Raw genomic sequence first — 19,862 nt, 5'->3', positions numbered from 1 at the left:
ACGTAATTTGCCTGATGACGCACGATTGGACAGCCATTTCATACAAGTGCATTTTCATCCACTTTCACTCTCCTCGCTGCCTCTCCTCGATTACCTTTTTCAAAAGTAGGCCAGAGAGGACAGAGAGAGAACGCAGTAGTTGAGCAAATCCAATTGAGAAAAGGCCAATGTGTCCGTTTGGGATTCTTTTCCCGCTCCTCCTCGTTCTATGGCCAAAGCAATTTACATCCGTGACAAGTGACAACTTTTCCAATATGAATGTGGATCATTATAACGGAAACCTGCACCACTTCTGTCTAATCTTGGTCAGAAGGTCAGTGGGTTGTCTGGAGTCCATTCTGTTTGTTTACAATTGATTCCCTCAAATCAATTAATTCTTATTGAAAGCTGCAGCAGCTGCAAATGAGATAAAGCCAACTTATGCACGGGACCTGGAGTTTAGTTCTGTGAACCCACAGAAATATACACGTTCATATGCACACATGAATGCACACACACACACACATCAAAACCACACACACCACTCACATGCAGTAAGTGAAAATAACGTGTACAAATACAGTGGGGCAAAAAAGTATTTAGTCAGCCACCAATTGTGCAAGTTCTCCTACTTAAAAAGATGAGAGAGGCCTGTAATTTTCATCATAGGTACACTTCAACTATGAAAGACAAAATGAGAAGAAAAAAATCCAGAAAATCACATTAGGGGTTTTTTAATGAATTTATTTGCAAATTATGGTGGAAAATAAGTATTTGGTCACCTACAAACAAGCAAGATTTCTGGCTCTCACAGACCTGTAACTTCTTCTTTAAGAGGATCCTCTGTCCTCCAAGACCACTGATAATCTCCCTCGATCTGGGGCTCCACGCAAGATCTCACCCCGTGGGCTTAAAATGATCACAAGAACAGTGAGCAAAAATCCCAGAAACACACGGGAGGACCTAGTGAATGACCTGCAGAGAGCTGGGACCAAAGTAACAAAGCCTACCTGTCACGAATCCCGCTTCCTGAGTCTGTGTTTGCCTGTGTTTCTGTCCTGGAGTGTGTCTCCGGTGTCCTGGAACGCACCCTGTCTGGTTGCCGGGCGAATTAGCTTGTTGGGAGATCGATGTTCACCCGCACCTGTATCCCATCAGTAATCTGCACACCTGTCCTGACCATCACCTCTCCCCTTCAAAAGCTCTGACCTGACATCCATTCCCTGCCGGATCGTTAGCCATGAACAGTATGTTGTGCCATAGTATCAGCCTCAAGTTGGATAGAATTTGTTATGTTGTTTTTTACGTATTGCTTGCCTTAAACTTACCTCTGTTTGTTCTGTCTTCAGTTACTCACCCGGATCATTTAGCCCACTCCCGCCTGGTCGTCGGAGGATTCCGCTACCCCATTGGATCCACCTTTTTACTCCCATCAACTCACCACCGCTGCCCGCTACGCCACCTGGATATATCTACCCATTCACATTCACTTGTAAATAAATACTCACCTTCTTCCTACTCTCCTTGTCCTGGTCTGCTTCTGGGTTCGATTTTGAAAGAACGTGACACTACCATCAGTAACACACTACACCGCCAGTGACTCAAATCTTGCAGTGCCAGACGTGTCCCCCTGCTTAAGCCAGTACATGTCCAGGCCCGTCTGAAGTTTGCTAGAGAGCATTTGGATGATCAGAAGAAGATTGGGAGAATGTCATATGGTCAGATTAAACCAAAATATAACTTTTTGGTAAAAACTCAACTCGTCGTGTTTGGAGGACAAAGAATGCTGAGTTGCATCCAAAGAACACCATACCTACTGTGAAGCATGGGGGTGGAAACATCATTCTTTGGGGCTGTTTTTCTGCAAAGGGACCAGGATGACTGATCCGTGTAAAGGAAAGAATGAATGGGGCCATGTATCGTGAGATTTTGAGTGAAAACCTCCTTCCATCAGCAAGGGCATTGAGGATGAAACGTGGCTGAGTCTTTCAGCATGACAATGATCCCAAACACACCGCCCGGGCAACGAAGGAGTGGCTTCGTAAGAAGCATTTCAAGGTCCTGGAGTGGCCTAGCCAGTCTCCAGATCGCAACCCCATAGAAAATCTTTGGAGGGAGTTGAAAGTCTGTGTTGCCCAGCAACAGCCCCAAAACATCACTGCTCTAGAGGAGATCTGCATGGAGGAATGGGCCAAAATACCAGCAACAGTGTGTGAAAACCTTGTGAAGACATACAGAAAACATTTGACCTCTGTCATTGCCAACAAAGGGTATATAACAAAGTATTGCGATAAACTTTTGTTATTGACCAAATACGTATTTTCCACCATAATTTGCTAATAAATTCATTAAAAATCCTACAATGTGATTTTCTGGATTTTTTTTCTCATTTTGTCTGTCATAGTTGAAGTGTACCTATGATGAAAATTACAGGCCTCTCTCATCTTTTTAAGTGGGAGAACTTGCACAATTGGTGGCTGACTAAATACCTTTTTGCCCCACTGTATGTGGCTTTTTGGACACATCTGAACACGTGTGAACAAATCAGATGTGAAAAACAGTCAGACACGTGATTTCCCAACATTTCACGTGTACTCATGTCCGCTACACTTTCACATATGCATTTTCACACTGTAACGACAACTAGAGCTGTCAAATGATTACAAAAATGGATGGAGTATATCGCAGGATTCACTTCATAATTTGCTCAAATTGAGCTGTAATTTATCTTGGATGTTTTCAGTGTATTTTGAAAGATTTCAGACAATGTGCCCCCCCCCAAAAAAATGTCTGCACTGAAATTACAAAAAGTGAACTTGAGTTAATTAACTGATTAACTCTGACAGTGCTCATTTTAACATGTTAAACAGGATAAATAACGAGACATGGAGCACTAGCTTTTGTTCTTCTCACTGGGCTCTTTCTAATAGTCACTGACCAACGTATGAAGAAGAGAGGCGTGTACCTGCAATTAACGCACTTGAATTATTATCCTCAGGTAGGCTAAATTACCTTTATACAGAATGGCGTTACAGAATTTGCAATCCCATATGTGGAAAAATTGCTACTGCAACATGTTAACACCACCTTTTAACATGTGAGGAGAATGACACCATTTCACCACCATGTTCACCATGTTGAATGTGAGATTTTCACATGAGAAAATGTTTCACATGTGAAATGGTATATCCCATTTTTCACAAAATTCAAGTGAGGTGAAAACACGTTTTTCTCACATGTGAAAAAGTTGTGTTAACATGTGAACTCTAAATTCACATACATTCGACATGCGATTTTTGTCAGGGCAATCACAGACACACACACACCTCTACAAAGCTTGGTGGTCTTGGCTGACTTTCTATCCATCCTACATGGCCATAACCAGAGCTCTAATAAAAGGCAGGAACAGCTCTGGTGTTGTGGAAAAAGCTGGGGCTGGGCGGGCAGAAAGACACACACACACACACACACACACACACACACACACACACACACACACACACACACACACAGGGCTGGGCAGGTAGTGCTGGCTGTGTGACATTTCCCCCTTACTGGTGCCACTGATCCATCCCTAATCCAATTTCTACCTGGGCACATCCACTACAGCACTAAATTAGAATGGGGTTTACAGGCAGCCAACCAAGCAGGGAGAGGAATACAGTTGTTTTTATGCATGAGGAGGAGCTACCGCGACCATAAAGCTCTACTAATTCTGAGAATTGCAAGGAAGGGTCCTCTTTTTTTTATAACAATATGGTTACTGTCCTCAATTTGGAAGCCCCAGTTCAATAAGGTTACTGACTGAATGATGGTATGAATCTAATGGGCGTACACCTACAGTACAATGTGCTTTTAACCCCCTAGAGTCGATTGACGCAGAGGTGCCTCAATCTAAGTAACATGATTTTAAAAAATCCCCATCCGTTTAAGTTTTTCTCAATCCACCACATCCACCTATGTTATACTTCCGCATCTGCGTTGAAAGGTGGCAGAGCTAGAGCGGTGTTTGCCAGACCATGAGACATCACAAAAATGGGTCTTCTCATTGAAAACGTCTGTAATACAGACGCTATATGCCGTCATTGTAAATACGAATTTGTTCTTAACAAATTCTTATGATTTATTTTTTGACTGTATTTTTTTTTACATTTATGAATGTGTTATTCAATGCATTTCTCTGGGCTATAGTAGTAAAGGACAAATTCTATATTTTACCGTTCAAATGTTTGAGGTCACTTAGAAACATCCTTGTTTTCCATGAAAACATACATGAAATGAGTTGCAAAATGAATAGGAAATATAGTCAAGACTAAATAATGATTTTTTAATTTAAATAATAATTGTGTCCTTCAAACTTTGCTTTCATCAAAGAATCCTCCATTTGCAGAAATTACAGCCTGGCAGACCTTTGGCATTCTAGTTGTCAATTTGTTGAGGTAATCTGAAGAGATTTCAGCCCCATGCTTCCTGAAGCACCTCCCACAAGTTGGATTGGCTTCTTAAGTACTATACAGTCAAGCTGCTCCCACAACAGCTTAATAGGGTTGAGATCCGGTGACTGTGCTGGCCACTCCATTATAGACAGAATACCAGCTAACTGCTTCTTCCCTAAATACTTCTTGCATAGTTTGGAGCTGTGCTTTGGGTAATTGTCCTGTTGTAGGGTATCGCATGGCGTTGCAAAATGGAGTGATAGCATTCCTTCAAGATCCCTTTTACCCTGTACAAATCTCCCACTTTACCACCACCAAAGCACCCTCAGACCATCACATTGCCTCCACCATGCTTGACAGATGGCGTCAAGCACTCCTCCAGCATCTTTTCATTTTTTCTGCGTCTCACAAATGTTCTTCTTTGTGGTCCGAACACCTCAAACTTAGATTTGTCTGTCCATTACACTTTTTTCCAATCTTCCTCTGTCCAGTTTCTGTGTTCATTAGCCCATCTTAATCTTTTATTTTTATTGGCCAGTCTGAGATATGTATTTTTCTTTGCAACTCTGCCTCGAAGGCCAGCATCCCGGAGTTGCCTCTTCAATGTTGACGTTGAGACTGGTGTTTTGCGGGTACTATTTAATGAAGCTGCCAGTTGAGGACTTGTGAGGCGTCTGTTTCTCAAAATAGACACTCTAATGAACTTGTCCTCTTGCTCAGGTGTGCACTGGGGCCTCCCACTGTTCTTTCTATTCTGGTTAGAGCCAAATTTGCGCTGTTAAATGAAGGGAGTAGTACACAACGGTGTATGAGATGTTCAGTTTCTTGGCAAATTCTCGCATTGAATAGCCTTCATTTCTCAGAACAAGAATAGACTGACAAGTTTCACAAGAAAGGTCTTTGTTTCTGGCCATTTTGAGCCTGTAATCTAACCCACAAATGCTGATGCTCCAGATACTCAACTAGTCTAAAGAAGGCCAGTTTTTATTGATTCTTTAAACCAGGACAACAGTTTTCAGCTGTGCTAACATAATTGCAAAAGGGTTTTCTAATGATCAATTAGCCTTTTAAAATGATAAACTTGGATTAGGTAACACAACGTGCCATTGGAACACAGGAGTGATGGTTGCTGATAATGGGCCTCTGTACGCCTATGTAGATATTCCATTAAAAATCTGCCGTTTCCAGCTACCATAGTCATTTACAAAATCAACAATATCTGTATTTCTGATCAATTTGCTGTTATTTTAATGGACAAAAAAATTGCTTTTCTTTCAAAGTGACCCCAAACTTTCGAACGGTAGAATATATATACAGTTGAAGTTGGAAGTTTACATACACTTTAGCCAAATACATTTCAACTCAGTTTTTCACAATTCCTGACATTTAATCATAGTAAAAATTCCCTGTTTTAGGTCATTTAGGATCACCACTTTACTTTAAGAATGTGAAATGCCAGACTAATAGTTGAGAGAAAGATTTATTTAAACTTTAATTTCACATATTTTTATTTCATATATCACATTCCCAGTGGGTCAGATGTTTACATATACTCAATTAATATTTGGTAGCATTGCCTTTAAATTGTTTAACTTGGGTCAAACGTTTCGGGTAGCCTTCCACAAGCTGCCCACAGTAATTTTGGTGAATTTTGGCCCATTCCTCCTGACAGAGCTGGTGTAACTGAGTCAGGTTAGTAGGCCTCCTTGCTCACACAAGCTTTTTCAGTTCTGCCCCTATAGGGTTGAGGTCAGGGCTTTGTGATGGCCACTCCAATACCTTGACTTTGTTGTCCTTAAACCATTTTGCCACAACTTTGGAAGTATGTTTGGGGTCATTGTCCATTGTACCTGTTTCCTCCAGCATCTTTACAAGGTCCTTTGCTGTTGTTCTGGGATTGATTTCCCACTTCCTGAGCAGTATGACGGCTGCGTGGTCCCACGGTGTTTATAATTGCATACCATTGTTTGTACAGATGAACAGGGTACCTTCAAGCGTTTGGAAATTGCTCCCAAGGATGAACCAGACTTGTGGAGGTCTACAATTCTTTTCCTGATGTCTTGGCTGATTTCTTTTGATTTCCCCATGTTGTCTAAAGAGGCACTGAGTTTGAAGGTAGGCCTTGAAATAAATCCACAGGTACACCTCCAAGTGACTCAGATGATGTCAATTAGCCTATCAGAAGCTTCTAAAGCCATGACATCATTTTCTGGAATTTTCCAAGCTGTTTAAAGGCACAGTCAACTTAGTGTATGTAAACTTCTGACCCACTGGAATTGTGTTACAGTGAATTATAAGTGAAATAACCTGTCTGTAAACAATTGTCGGAAAAATTACTTGTGTCATGCACTAAGTACATGCACTATGTCCTAACTGACTTGCCAAAACTATAGTTTGTTAATAAGAAATTTGTGGAGTGGTTGAAAAACGAGTTTTAATGACTCCAACCTAAGTGTATGTAAACTTCCGACTTCAACTGTACATGTATATTTTTGAGGGATACCTAAAGGGGTCATAAAATTCTAACTCAAATATCTAAATGTTTTTTTTCATCTAATCAAAAGTAGCTGGTATAAAAATACCAGCACTAAAACCAACTTGTTGAAATGTAAATACATTATTAATATTTCATTGCACAAGGTCATGGTGATAGGCTATTGACATTGTTAAGATTTTTCCAAATCCTGTCCACCTCATTAGAGCTGTAGTATTTACTGTATATCTTTAGGCCAGTCATTCAAACAGCTAGGTAACAAGGAAACAAAACAATGTCCAAAATCTAACATCCAGACATCAACATACCTTTAGGCTCCTGAAACGTCCAAATATGACTGCTCATTTTGCTCTTTCACACGATAGAGCACCTCAGCTATTTTCCAATAATTTGTTTACCACTGTTCTCGCTACTACAAATATTACTAAACAAGATAGACTTATCTCGCTGTACTCAAGGGATTTCTGAAAGCAGGGGATAACAAGGGGAGACAGGCACAGAATTTAAAAGACTGACAGACAAAAGGACGAATGTACGGACGGATAGACAGACACTGACAGACATTGACAGACAGACACTGACAGAGACAGCCAACCAGTAAGACAGACAGACAGACAGACAGACAGACAGACAGACAGACAGACAGACAGACAGACAGACATGACACTGACAGACAGAGACAGCCAACCAGTAAGATAGACAGACACTGACAGACATTGACAGACAGACACTGACAGAGACAGACAGACAGACATACAGACAGACAGACAGACAGACATTGACATACACTGACAGAGACAGCCAACCAGTAAGACAGACAGACAGACAGACAGACACTGACAGAGACAGCCAACCAGTAAAACAGACAGACAGACAGACAGACACTGACAGTCATTGACAGACAGACACTGACAGAGACAGCCAACCAGACAGACAGACAGACAGACAGACAGACAGACAGACAGACAGACAGACAGACAGACAGACAGACAGACAGACAGACAGGCTGACAGGCTGACAGACAGACAGACAGACATTGACAGACACTGACATACACAGCCAACCAGTAAGACAGACAGACAGACAGACAGACAGACAGACAGACAGACAGACAGACAGACAGACAGACAGACAGACAGACAGACAGGCACTGATAGAGACAGCCAACCAGACAGACAGACAGACAGACACTGAACGGGAGACAGCCAACCAGTAAGACAGACACTGACAGATAGACACTGACAGACAGACATTGACAGACAGACACTGACAGACAGACATTGACAGACAGACATTGACAGACAGACATTGACAGACAGACACTGACAGAGACAGCCAACCAGTAAGACAGACAGACAGACAGACAGACAGACAGACAGACAGACAGACAGACAGACATGACACTGACAGACAGAGACAGCCAACCAGTAAGATAGACAGACACTGACAGACATTGACAGACAGACACTGACAGAGACAGACAGACAGACATACAGACAGACAGACAGACAGACATTGACATACACTGACAGAGACAGCCAACCAGTAAGACAGACAGACAGACAGACAGACACTGACAGAGACAGCCAACCAGTAAAACAGACAGACAGACAGACAGACACTGACAGTCATTGACAGACAGACACTGACAGAGACAGCCAACCAGACAGACAGACAGACAGACAGACAGACAGACAGACAGACAGACAGACAGACAGACAGACAGACAGACAGACAGACAGACAGGCTGACAGGCTGACAGACAGACAGACAGACATTGACAGACACTGACATACACAGCCAACCAGTAAGACAGACAGACAGACAGACAGACAGACAGACAGACAGACAGACAGACAGACAGACAGACAGACAGACAGACAGGCACTGATAGAGACAGCCAACCAGACAGACAGACAGACAGACACTGAACGGGAGACAGCCAACCAGTAAGACAGACACTGACAGATAGACACTGACAGACAGACATTGACAGACAGACACTGACAGACAGACATTGACAGACAGACATTGACAGACAGACATTGACAGACAGACACTGACAGAGACAGCCAACCAGTAAGACAGACAGACAGACAGACAGACAGACAGACAGACAGACAGACAGACAGACAGACAGACAGACAGACAGACAGACAGACAGACAGACAGACACTGAACGGGAGACAGCCAACCAGTAAGACAGACAGACAGACAGACAGACAGACAGACAGACAGACAGACAGACAGACAGACAGACAGACACTGACAGACAGACACTGACAGACAGACAGACATTGACAGACAGACACTGACAGACATTGACAGACAGGCACTGATAGAGACAGCCAACCAGACAGACAGACAGACACTGAACGGGAGACAGCCAACCAGTAAGACAGACACTGACAGACAGACACTGACAGACATTGACAGACAGACATTGACAGACAGACACTGACAGAGACAGCCAACCAGTAAGACAGACAGAGAGACAGACAGACAGACATTGACATACACTGACAGAGACAGCCAACCAGTAAGACAGACAGACAGACAGACAGACAGACAGACAGACAGACAGACAGACAGACAGACACTGAACGGGAGACAGCCAACCAGTAAGACAGACAGACAGACAGAGAGACACTGACAGACAGACAGACATTGACAGACAGACACTGACAGACAGACATTGACAGACATTGACACAGACATTGACAGGCAGACACTGACAGACATTGACAGACAGACACTGACAGAGACAGCCAACCAGTAAGACAGACAGAGATAGACAGACATTGACAGACATTAACAGACAGACATTGACAGACATTGACAGACAGGCAGACAGGCAGACAGGCAGACAGGCAGACAGACAGACAGACAGACAGACAGACAGACGTTCTAATATGACACCCTGGGCTTTCACTTTTTGAAAATGATAACAGAGTCGGGAAGCCACCTCGTTCTCTCATCCTCAACCGCCCACTACTTACTGGTCTCTCCCATCTCATATTCACTGTCTCTCAGCAGCTCAAAGATGTCCACCTCCAGCTTTCCCGTTGTGGAGCGGTTACTGGACCGGTTGATGCTGTCCTTTGCCAGAGTGATGGCCAATCGCTCACCCCGGCTGCACTCCATTGGGTCGTCAAGTATGGCGGCTGCGGAAGAGAATGGGAAGAAAGAATAACATTAGAAGGGATCTTTGGCAACCCAGTATCACGATGGGCCACATTGTCAAGACACGGTGCATATACTTCATGATTTCCTCTGTGCTGCACAAACTGTGCTGCAAATAATGCAGAACTACAGAGATCACACACATGCTTCATGGGATGGTTATATCATTACTAAATGTATAGTCAGAATAAACAAGTGACCACATGCTACATTGTAAAAAAAGAAGAAGAAAGAAGCCAAAACACAACCGCTTTACAAATCTTGTGATTCCTAATCCAGAGCAGCAGCCAGCAAGGTCCTATCTAAGTGTGGAACTCAATCAAATGCATGAGTGATGAGGCAACACATTTTAAAAGGGCTGTTCTGTTCACTCGTGATGTCGGAATGAACATATTTGTTTCACGTTTCACGCACATTAATGAATTAATATGAATGAATCAGACAACCAGTTAAGAGATCGGGCCTTGCTGTGTCCTAGCAAGCAAATGAGCAACTCAGTGGTCGATTCACACGACAGTTTTAGGATAACTGAAAAGGCACACAGTGCCTAGCTTGCAATCCTGAGTGTGTCCCAAGACAGCAGGTTCAGGTTCAACACTCCAGCGTAATTAGTCGAATTAGACTAGGGGGAAGTAAAAAAAACAAAAAAAACACGACATTCTAGGTAGAAATCAATGGACGAGGGAAGTGAACCCTGAGCTCACCATGCTGTAAGGAAAACAGGGAATTGAGAATATGAATTGTATAATTCCCTCCAACATAGACACAATCCACCAGAAGCTATTTACAATCGGCTTAAGTGCTAAATAATAGCTTTCTTTCTGTAGGAATGTTGCCTAATGGTGAGGTCAGTCAATGCAAGTACAGACGTGTGTATAACTGACCCTTGCATTTCTCTGTGCTTTGCGCCAATACATAAGCTCAACCTGTAGAGCAAAAGGAAAGGTTCCCCTAAAGAGGGGGTCGTTTGCCTGACCATTTTGTTGAACGACAACTGCAAAAACATTCACACTACGGGCTCCATTTTAACAGCAATCCCAGCTATTGCTGCTTTCCCTGAGTTGTCCAGCGAGTGAGATTAACAGCACTGTAATTAGATACGGGATCGGATCTAGATGGAGGGCAAGGACAATGTAATAATTACTGTAGCATTAGAGCTGATAAACCACAGCCACGGCGGGATAAAACTGTCCTCGCAGCAATTAGGGATGTTTACAAAGATTCAGATGAAGGTATAGCAAAAAGGTTGCCTGAGGTTTATTTATCCATATATTTTTCTATTTATCCATTATTTTACTGTGGAGGAAGAATGAGAATTTGCTTGGTAACATGGATAATTAAGATGTCTCATCTATCTGCATAATATTCTTAAATGATTGAACTGTGGAACTCTTGTTATTAGCAAGTATCCTTTCGGACTCTGGTGTTGGCAGTTGCACTTCCTCCCTCATATGGGCCTCGGTCACTTAGGTGTGCCGAAGCCTCGGTCACTCTCGGCCCAGAGAGGGGAGAAGCCAGGCTTGTCTATCACATGTCCCTGTTGCTATGCAGAATATCAGAAAGAGAAGAGGACAGGAGGGAATATTGTCTTCATATGCAAATATGTATCTTTACCTATTACAAACCATGTGAAAGGATGGTGTGATTAGTGGGGAACCAATTCATTGTCTCCACAATGCCTGTGCCCAGTCACTCCCTGCTTCGGCCTTGTGGGAGATAAGGTCTGAGACAGGATGTGTGGGGTAGTGTCTGGAACCATTGTACGTCATCTCTGATGTTACACCGATCCTGGGATAGTGTATAACCCAGAGGTTCACTCCCCTCAGTGAGCTCGTCTAGCTAGGTGTGTGGTCAAGGACATGAGTTTTACTTGAAATCGGGGTATCTGGAGTTGACAATTGATTTATGCCATAGAATGAGTTGGTGTTTCTGTCCTGTGAAGTACCCGGGAAAGAACAGTCTTCATAGCAAATGATATCTTGCTGGGGGATACTCCTTTCTCATATATCAAGTCTGACCTTCTGAACCATTCCACACATCTGTTGTTTGTCATGGAGACTAAGGTGGTGTATCTTTGCTATAAAATATCTTTGTATCCTTTGTGTCGGGGAACTAAACAAATCATCTAAGGGCGGTTCGTCGACCAGCCATCGTTATTGCAGAGCTCTCACTAACAAATATGTATTTTAAGTATAACTCTGACTTGTGTGATAAGTTTGTCTCTCCTCATTTGATAATACCACCACATTACTCTTAATTAAACTTTTGGTGAATAACGGGATTCAAAGAGGGAGATACTGGATTAGTCAGTTTGTCAGTTTACAGATTGTGCCTTGCCTCTGCTAGTGCAAACAGAACGTAGCCTACAGAATATAATTAACATGATGGGGAAGAAGCTTGTATCCAATTAAAATGTATATGGATTGGATTGCAAGAAAAACATGGACAGTTTGTCTCACGCTAAGTTTAATTTGGAGAAACATTTGCAAATTAACACTTTAAAAAGCAATGAACATGTGATGAGTTCTGACAAAATACCACATTTTACATCATTTTTACTTGTCAAAATTGAGATTTTAGAGTCGCTATGAAGGGTGTTTGAATATGCAATTAACTGACTTGGTATTACTTTACTTTTACTTTTACTAACTTTACTTTATTAGATCTACATGGCAGTCAATTATAGTCAATCCGAATACAAAACATTTGGCAGTGATTACAGCCTCAAGTCTTCTTGGGTATGACGCTACAAGCTTGGCACACCTGTATTTGGGGAGTTTCTCTCATTCTTCTCTGCAGATCCTCTCAAGCCCTGTCAGCTTGGATGGGGAGCGTCGCTGCACAGCTATTTTCAGGTTCTCTCCAGAGATATTCGATCTGGTTCAAGTCCGAGCTCTGGCTGGGCCACTTAAGGACATTCAGAGACTTGTCCCGAAGCCACTACTGCGTTGTCTTGGCCGTGTGCTTAGGGTGGTTGTCCTGTTAAAAGGTGAACCTTCACCCCAGTCTGAGGCCCTTAGCACTATGGAGCAGGTTTTCATCAAGGACCTTTCTGTACTTTGCTCCGTTCATCTTTCCCTCAATCCTGACTAGTCACCCAGTCCCTGCCGCTGAAAAACATCCCCACAGCATGATGCTGCCACCACCATGCTTCACTGTAGGGATGGTGCCAGGTTTCCTTCAGACGTGATGCTTAGCATTCAGGTCAAAGAGTTCAATCTTGGTTTCATCAGACCAAAGAATCTTGTTTCTCATGGTCTGAGAGTCCTTGAATGTCTTGGGGACATTCAATGCTGTAGAAATGTTTTGGTACCCTACCCCAGATCTGTGTCTCGACACAATTCCTTCGACCTAATGGCTTGGTTTTCGCTCTGACATGCACTATCAACTGTGGGACCTTATATTGACAGGTGTGTGCCTTTCCAAATCATGTTCAATTAAGTGAATTTCCCACAGGTGGACTCCCATCCAATTGTAGAAATGGGGCGGCTGGTAGCCTAGTGTTTAGAGCGTTGGGCAAGCAACCGAAAGGTTGTTAGATCAAATCCCTGAGATGACAAGGTAAACATCTGTCATTCTGCCCCTGAACAAGGCAGTTAACCCACTGTTCCTAGGCCGTCATTGTAAATAAGAATTTGTTCTTAACTGACTTGCCTAGTTAAATAAAGGTAAAAAATGATTTTTAGAATTTCCCACAGGTGGACTCCAATCAAATTGTAGAAACATCTCAAGGATGATCAATGGAAACAGGATGAACCTGAGCGCAATTTCGGGTCTCATAGCAAAGGGCCTGAATATTTATGTAAATGAGGTATTTCTGTTATTTATTTTTAATAAATGTGCAACATCAAAGAATATAACTGATTTTGCTTTGTCATTATGAGCTATTGTATGTAGATTGATGAAGAAAAAAACGTAACAAAATGTGGATAAAGGGAAGGGATCTGAATACTTTCCAAATGCACTGTACCGATAGTCAATGTTTATACACAAAGCACACTGCATAAAGACATGACCAACAGACAGTGTATGTAAAATACATGTTTTAATGTTTAAAAAGTAGACTACAATGAATGTCTCCCTGCCTGTTTGCATAGCATGTCTATCTGCCTGTTTGTCTGCCTGTCCACCGTCAGTTCGACAGCCCAAATTGGTCTCACTCCCTCAAATACCGCCTCTGGCAAGTTTTATTCTGTTTCTATAGTGAGAGCAGAAAGGGCCAGAGCATGGCAATTCTCCCATATTTCTCCCCCCCCTCCAAAGCAGCTCACAACAAAGCCAGGGAGACGCAGACATTGGGCCGACACATAGTTCTGTATAATGTGGTCACTTGGAATGTGGTAAGGATAATCAACTGATGAAACAATGCATGAGCACGACAATGCATGCATACGATCCAACAGACTGGCGAACTCAATCCCTGTGACATTCTAGAAGCTAGAACAATCAACAGGAAGGTCTGTTATGAAGAGGTGACATTTGTGAGTGGTCGATATGTAATGGTTGAGTAATAGGAATTGTGGCGGAGGTACAGTAATGCTGTATTCAGTCTGGAAGACATGGGGTAGCCCTTGAACCTTTTAAACCAATCAATGGGCAGCCGAGAGGTGTGCCGAGGCATTGCAGTACAGCACAAGCAGAGACAATACCTGTCTTTCTCTCTACATGTCTGTAATACTCGTTACATTTTGAAAGCTCTTAGGTGTGCCGAAGCCTGGCGATAACCTGATATGGAGAAGAGGAAGGACGCAATGGGGGTGAACTGGGCTTTGGTCATGTGGTGATTTTGAATCAATGATGTAGTGCACTATTATTGCGGCCACCTTTAGTATTGGTAAACATAGTTGAACGTTGCAGATAGAAATGTCCTCAACAGAGCTGGCGTGAATTGTAATATCAACAGTAAATGTCAGAGATGTGTTTGTTCTACATTATAGATACTGAACAAAAACATAAACACAACATGTAAAGTGTTGGTCCCATGTTTCATGAGTTGAAATAAACAATCCCAGAAAATATTCCATACGTACAAAAAGCTTCTTTCTTTCACATTTTGTGCACAAATTTGTTGACATCCCTGTTAGTGAGCATTTCTCCTTAGCCAATAGAATCCATCCATCTGACAGGTGTGGCATATTAAGAAGCTGATTAAAGAGCATGATCATTACACAGGTGGGTGCACCTTGTGCTGGAGACAATAAAAGGCCACTTTAAAATGTAAAGTTTTGTCAAACAACACAATGCCACAGATTGGCATACTGACTTGCAGAAATGTACACTATAGGAATATAGCCATTTTGTGGAGAAAAACTAAGTCTGATTGGCTGGGCCTGGCTGCAATGGGCCCCTGCCCAGTCATGTGAAACCCATAGATTAGAGCCAACATTTATTTCAATTGACTGATTTCCTTATATGAACTGTAACTCAGTAAAATCTTTTAAACTCTTGCATGTTTAGTTAATATTGTTGTTCAGCATATTTATGTCTGGACATTCCAAATCACTGTGCCTTGCTGAACAGTCCCATGCCTACGGATAGGGAAAGTGGCAGAACGGCCAGACCTGAGTTTCTCCATTGAAGATACATTGCTACATATTCAGAACCTAAGAACATTGCTTATACAGTCATTGCATATGCAGTTCTCCATGCATACTGTCGTGCCTACAGAGAGTGATTCACATACTTCAGATGGCCTCGCAAACAACTGTTGAGTATCTCATGGGATGTGGGATGTGTAAGCATCTGTCGTGCATCTCAGCGACTTGAGGACGTTATACGATTCCTTTGCTTTCTCGCTGCAGTGAATTATTATCCCACTGCAACATGTATTCACAGGGAATCTTTCATGTTTATCCTAAGAACATGGCAACATTGAAATAAGAGAGAGAACACAAAGACAGAGCACTGCCTATGCCAGTTGATCCAAAACTTAATAGCATAACATTAAATATGACTGCGCTCTGGTCTGGTTTTTACAACTATTCAAATGGCAAAGCACCTCATCAGGTGTTCTAGCGGTCCTCTGAGGTGTCCTAATTCATCGCTACAGTCTCTTATCAGAAAGGCTCACTGCGTAATCACACCGGGCGACATAACAAGCAAGCCAGAGCCAAGAAACAAAAATACCATCTATGTAAGATGTGTGAAAGTACAGTACAGAAAGGGAGCATTTCACACATGTTGCTTAAAGATCTCAGCTATTATTAATATTCTGCTCATCAAAAGTCTCTCCACTCCGTTACAAGAAAGGGCCAGAGGGATATTTCGGGAGATTATTGAAATTCATCTAGTCTTCGCTACCAAGCTGAGACAAAAGTGCTTTCAAGGTCATATTAGCCAGTAATGTTTAATGTTGTTCGCTGGCTCTCATCTGAAGGACCAACTCCTGACTTTAATAATTATAGGGTTTATACACGGGCACTGATTCAGACACCCTCTGAGCTGTATTTACTCTCTCCTCTGGAACATTGATATCTCCTTCCTCTGAATGACTGAGAGGTTTATTTCAAACCCCAGTCAGATTCCTCCCTAATTTATTCATTTTATTAATGAAAATTGTCTCACTTGTAAATCAAATGTAATATTTCAGTCTGTTAATGAGCTTGGTATTTTGACCATGGGAATACAAATCTCCACTGATTACTTCAGATACTAATTAGCGTGTACAGAGAACATGCGATTTTTGATCAGGGATTTTACTGTTGGACGAGGGTTGAGGGGGGATTGAAGGTAAGGCAGCGAGAAGCATAGCCAATTGGCCGTTTGTCATGCTTGTCTAATAGATGTTTTATTCACTTTAGTGACATGACAAAGTGTACTAAACTCAATCTTAACAGAATTAGAAGCCTTCAATAGATTAATTGGAGCTCTGTTGATCTGTATTTTACAACTGTGAGTATGAGCTGTACAAACAAACAAAAATAACAATAGTGAAACATTAAAAAAGTTATCCTTTTTAGATAAAACTATACTAAATATATTCACGCCACTAAATTATTGATTATAAAACACACTGTTTTGCAATGAAGGTCTACAGTAGCCTCAGCAGCACTCTGTAGGGTAACATCATGGTGTAGCCGGAAGACAGCTAGCTTCTGTCCTCCTCTGGGTACATTGACTTCAATCCAAAACCTAGGAGGCTCATGGTTCTCACCCCCTTCCATAGACTTGCACAGTAATTATGACAACTTTCGTAGGATGTACTCCAACCTATCAGAGCTCTTGCAGCATGAACTGACATGTTATCCACCCAATCAAAGGATCAGATAATTAATCTAGTACTGAAAGTATAAATTACAGCTAGCTAGCACTGCAGTGCTTAAAATGTGGTGAGTAGTTGACTAAAAGAGAAAGACAATAGTTGAGCAATTTTTAACAAATTAATTTCTTCCAAAATGAAGGAGAAGCAAGAGAGAGAGAACTATATTTGGTCATAATTGTTTAACTTTCCCTTTCACTTAGCTAGCGAATGCAGCTATCTGGTTTAGCCAGCTCAAACACACAGCTCAAACAGAGAGGGATGCTATTTTAGCTAGCTGGCTATGGCTATCCAACACAGCAACTCTTCCAAGTCAAGGTAAGTATTTGGTTTATAATTTATTGCCACCGGGCCCGCCGGTGTAACTGCTAAACTGCTTCCTGACTGTACACTGTACTGCATGATTGTAGCGGGTTTAGTAACAGGTTAGTTCTAGGCAAGATGCAGGCAAGAGCGTGCAAGCCGGTATTGAATGTGTCATTGTCTGTCACCTATTCTCTCGACCGTTGTAAACTTGAATTCATAGGCTAAGTTGTAGCAACCTCATGATGGGTACAGGTACAATTCTAGTATCATGTAGTAGCCTAAATCGATGTTACGTTGAGCTGGGTGAATGGAATATGAACGACAGTCATCCAATATGCTATAATAGAAATAAGGCCATGATCATGAGAAAAGAAAATCATCTTCCCTCATCTTAAATGGAACCAACCGCCACTGATTCATACCCCCAGACTTTTCCCACATTTTGTTGTGTTAAAGCCTGAATTTCAAATGGATTAAATTTCGATTTTGTGTCACTGGCCTACACACAATATCCCATAATGTCAAAGTGGATTTATACTTTAAGAAAGTTTGACAAATGAATTGAAAATAAAAAGCTGAAATGTCTTGAGTCAATAAGTATTCCACCCCGTTGTTATGGCAATCCTAAATAAGTTTAGGAGTAAAAATTGGCTTAACAACTCACATAATAAGTTGCATGGACTGTGTGCAATAACAGTGTCTGACATGGAATAAGTACTTGATCGATGTAACTCCCACATACGTTTATCTGTAAGGTCCCTCAGTCGAGCAGTGAGTTTCAAAGAAAGATTCAACCGCAAAGACCGGGGAGATTTTCCACTGCTTCGCAAAGAGGGACGATTGTCATTAGACGGGTAAATATTTTCATTTAAAAGCTGAATGTCCCTTTGAGCATGGTGAAGTTATTAATTACACTGTGGATGGTGTATCAATACACCCAGACACTACAAAAGATACTGGCGGCCCTTCCTAACTCAAATCAAATCAAATTCAAATCAAATTCAAAACAAATCGTATTGGTCACATACACTTGATTAGCAGATGCTATTGCGGTTGTGGCGAAATGCTTGTGCTTCTAGCTCCGACAGTGCAGTGATATCTAACAAGTAAAATCCAACAGATTACACAACATATACCCAATACACACAAATCTAAGTAGGAATGAATTAAGACTATACACATTTGGACGAGCGATGTCAGAGCGGAACAGTAGAGATACAGTAGAATAGTATAAAAAGTATAAAAAACAGTATATAAACATGAGATGAGTAATGCCAGATATGAAAGCATTATTAGGTGAATGAGATAACGTAGAATATTATAGAAAACAGTATATACACATGAGATGAGTAATGCCAGATATGTAAACATTAAGTGACTAAGATACCGTAGAATAGTATAGAATACAGTATAAACATATGAGATGATTGATGCAAGATATGTAAACATTATTAAGTGGCTAAGATACCATAGAATAGTATAGAATACAGTATATACATATGAGATGAGTAATGCAAGATATGTAAATATTATTAAGTGACTACGATACCGTAGAAGAGTATAGAATACAGTATACATATGAGATGAGTAACGCAAGATATGTACTGACGGCGCGATGCTGCCATCTCAGTTGCCAGAGAGGAAGGAAACCGCTCAGCGATTTCACCATGAGGTCAATGGTGACTTTTAAACAGTTACAGAGTTTAACAGCTGTGATTGGAGAAAACTGAGGATGGGTCAACAAACATTGTAGTTACTCCACAATGCTAACTTAATTGACAGAGTGAAAAGAAGGAAGCCTGTACAGAATACAAATATTCCAAAACATGCATCCTGTTTGCAACAAGAAACTAAAGGAATACTGCAAAAAATGTGGCAAGAAAATGTGAAATAAGTCAAGGGGTATGAATACTTTCTGAAGGCACTGTAATTAAAAGAGGTGTCTAGCATTCAATTCATTATAATATTCATGTTTTAAAATGTGTTCATTCACATCATTATGTAGTACTTTACATCCTAACATTTCAACGTGGCAGACCAAAGACATGCATCTCTCCATAGCTTAGCCAAATGTTCATGAGAGCTTGTGTTCCCCACCATCTATTGAAGCACAACCTGTGGCTTCATTACACTGGCAACATAGTGAAAGATTTGTGATAAGAACATACGGATTGGTTGGAAATGCAAGGGGATTCAAAATAACTTT

General features: G+C 41.6%; 1 protein-coding gene across 1 annotated transcript in view; it reads right to left on the bottom strand.

Annotated features, from left to right (window-relative positions):
• LOC110507051 (glutamate receptor ionotropic, kainate 4) overlaps nt 1–19,862 on the bottom strand; it is a 450,996-nt gene that overhangs the window by 140,746 nt on the left and 290,388 nt on the right. The window contains exon 4 of the mRNA XM_036965131.1: nt 9,909–10,073. Coding sequence (XP_036821026.1) covers nt 9,909–10,073 — 165 coding nt within the window. The remainder of the gene's footprint in view (nt 1–9,908; nt 10,074–19,862) is intronic.

The sequence above is a fragment of the Oncorhynchus mykiss genome, chromosome 27 (genome assembly GCF_013265735.2).
Source record: "Oncorhynchus mykiss isolate Arlee chromosome 27, USDA_OmykA_1.1, whole genome shotgun sequence".
In the NCBI taxonomy this organism is placed as follows: domain Eukaryota; kingdom Metazoa; phylum Chordata; class Actinopteri; order Salmoniformes; family Salmonidae; genus Oncorhynchus; species Oncorhynchus mykiss.
This window is presented reverse-complemented; position numbering and strand designations above follow the sequence as displayed.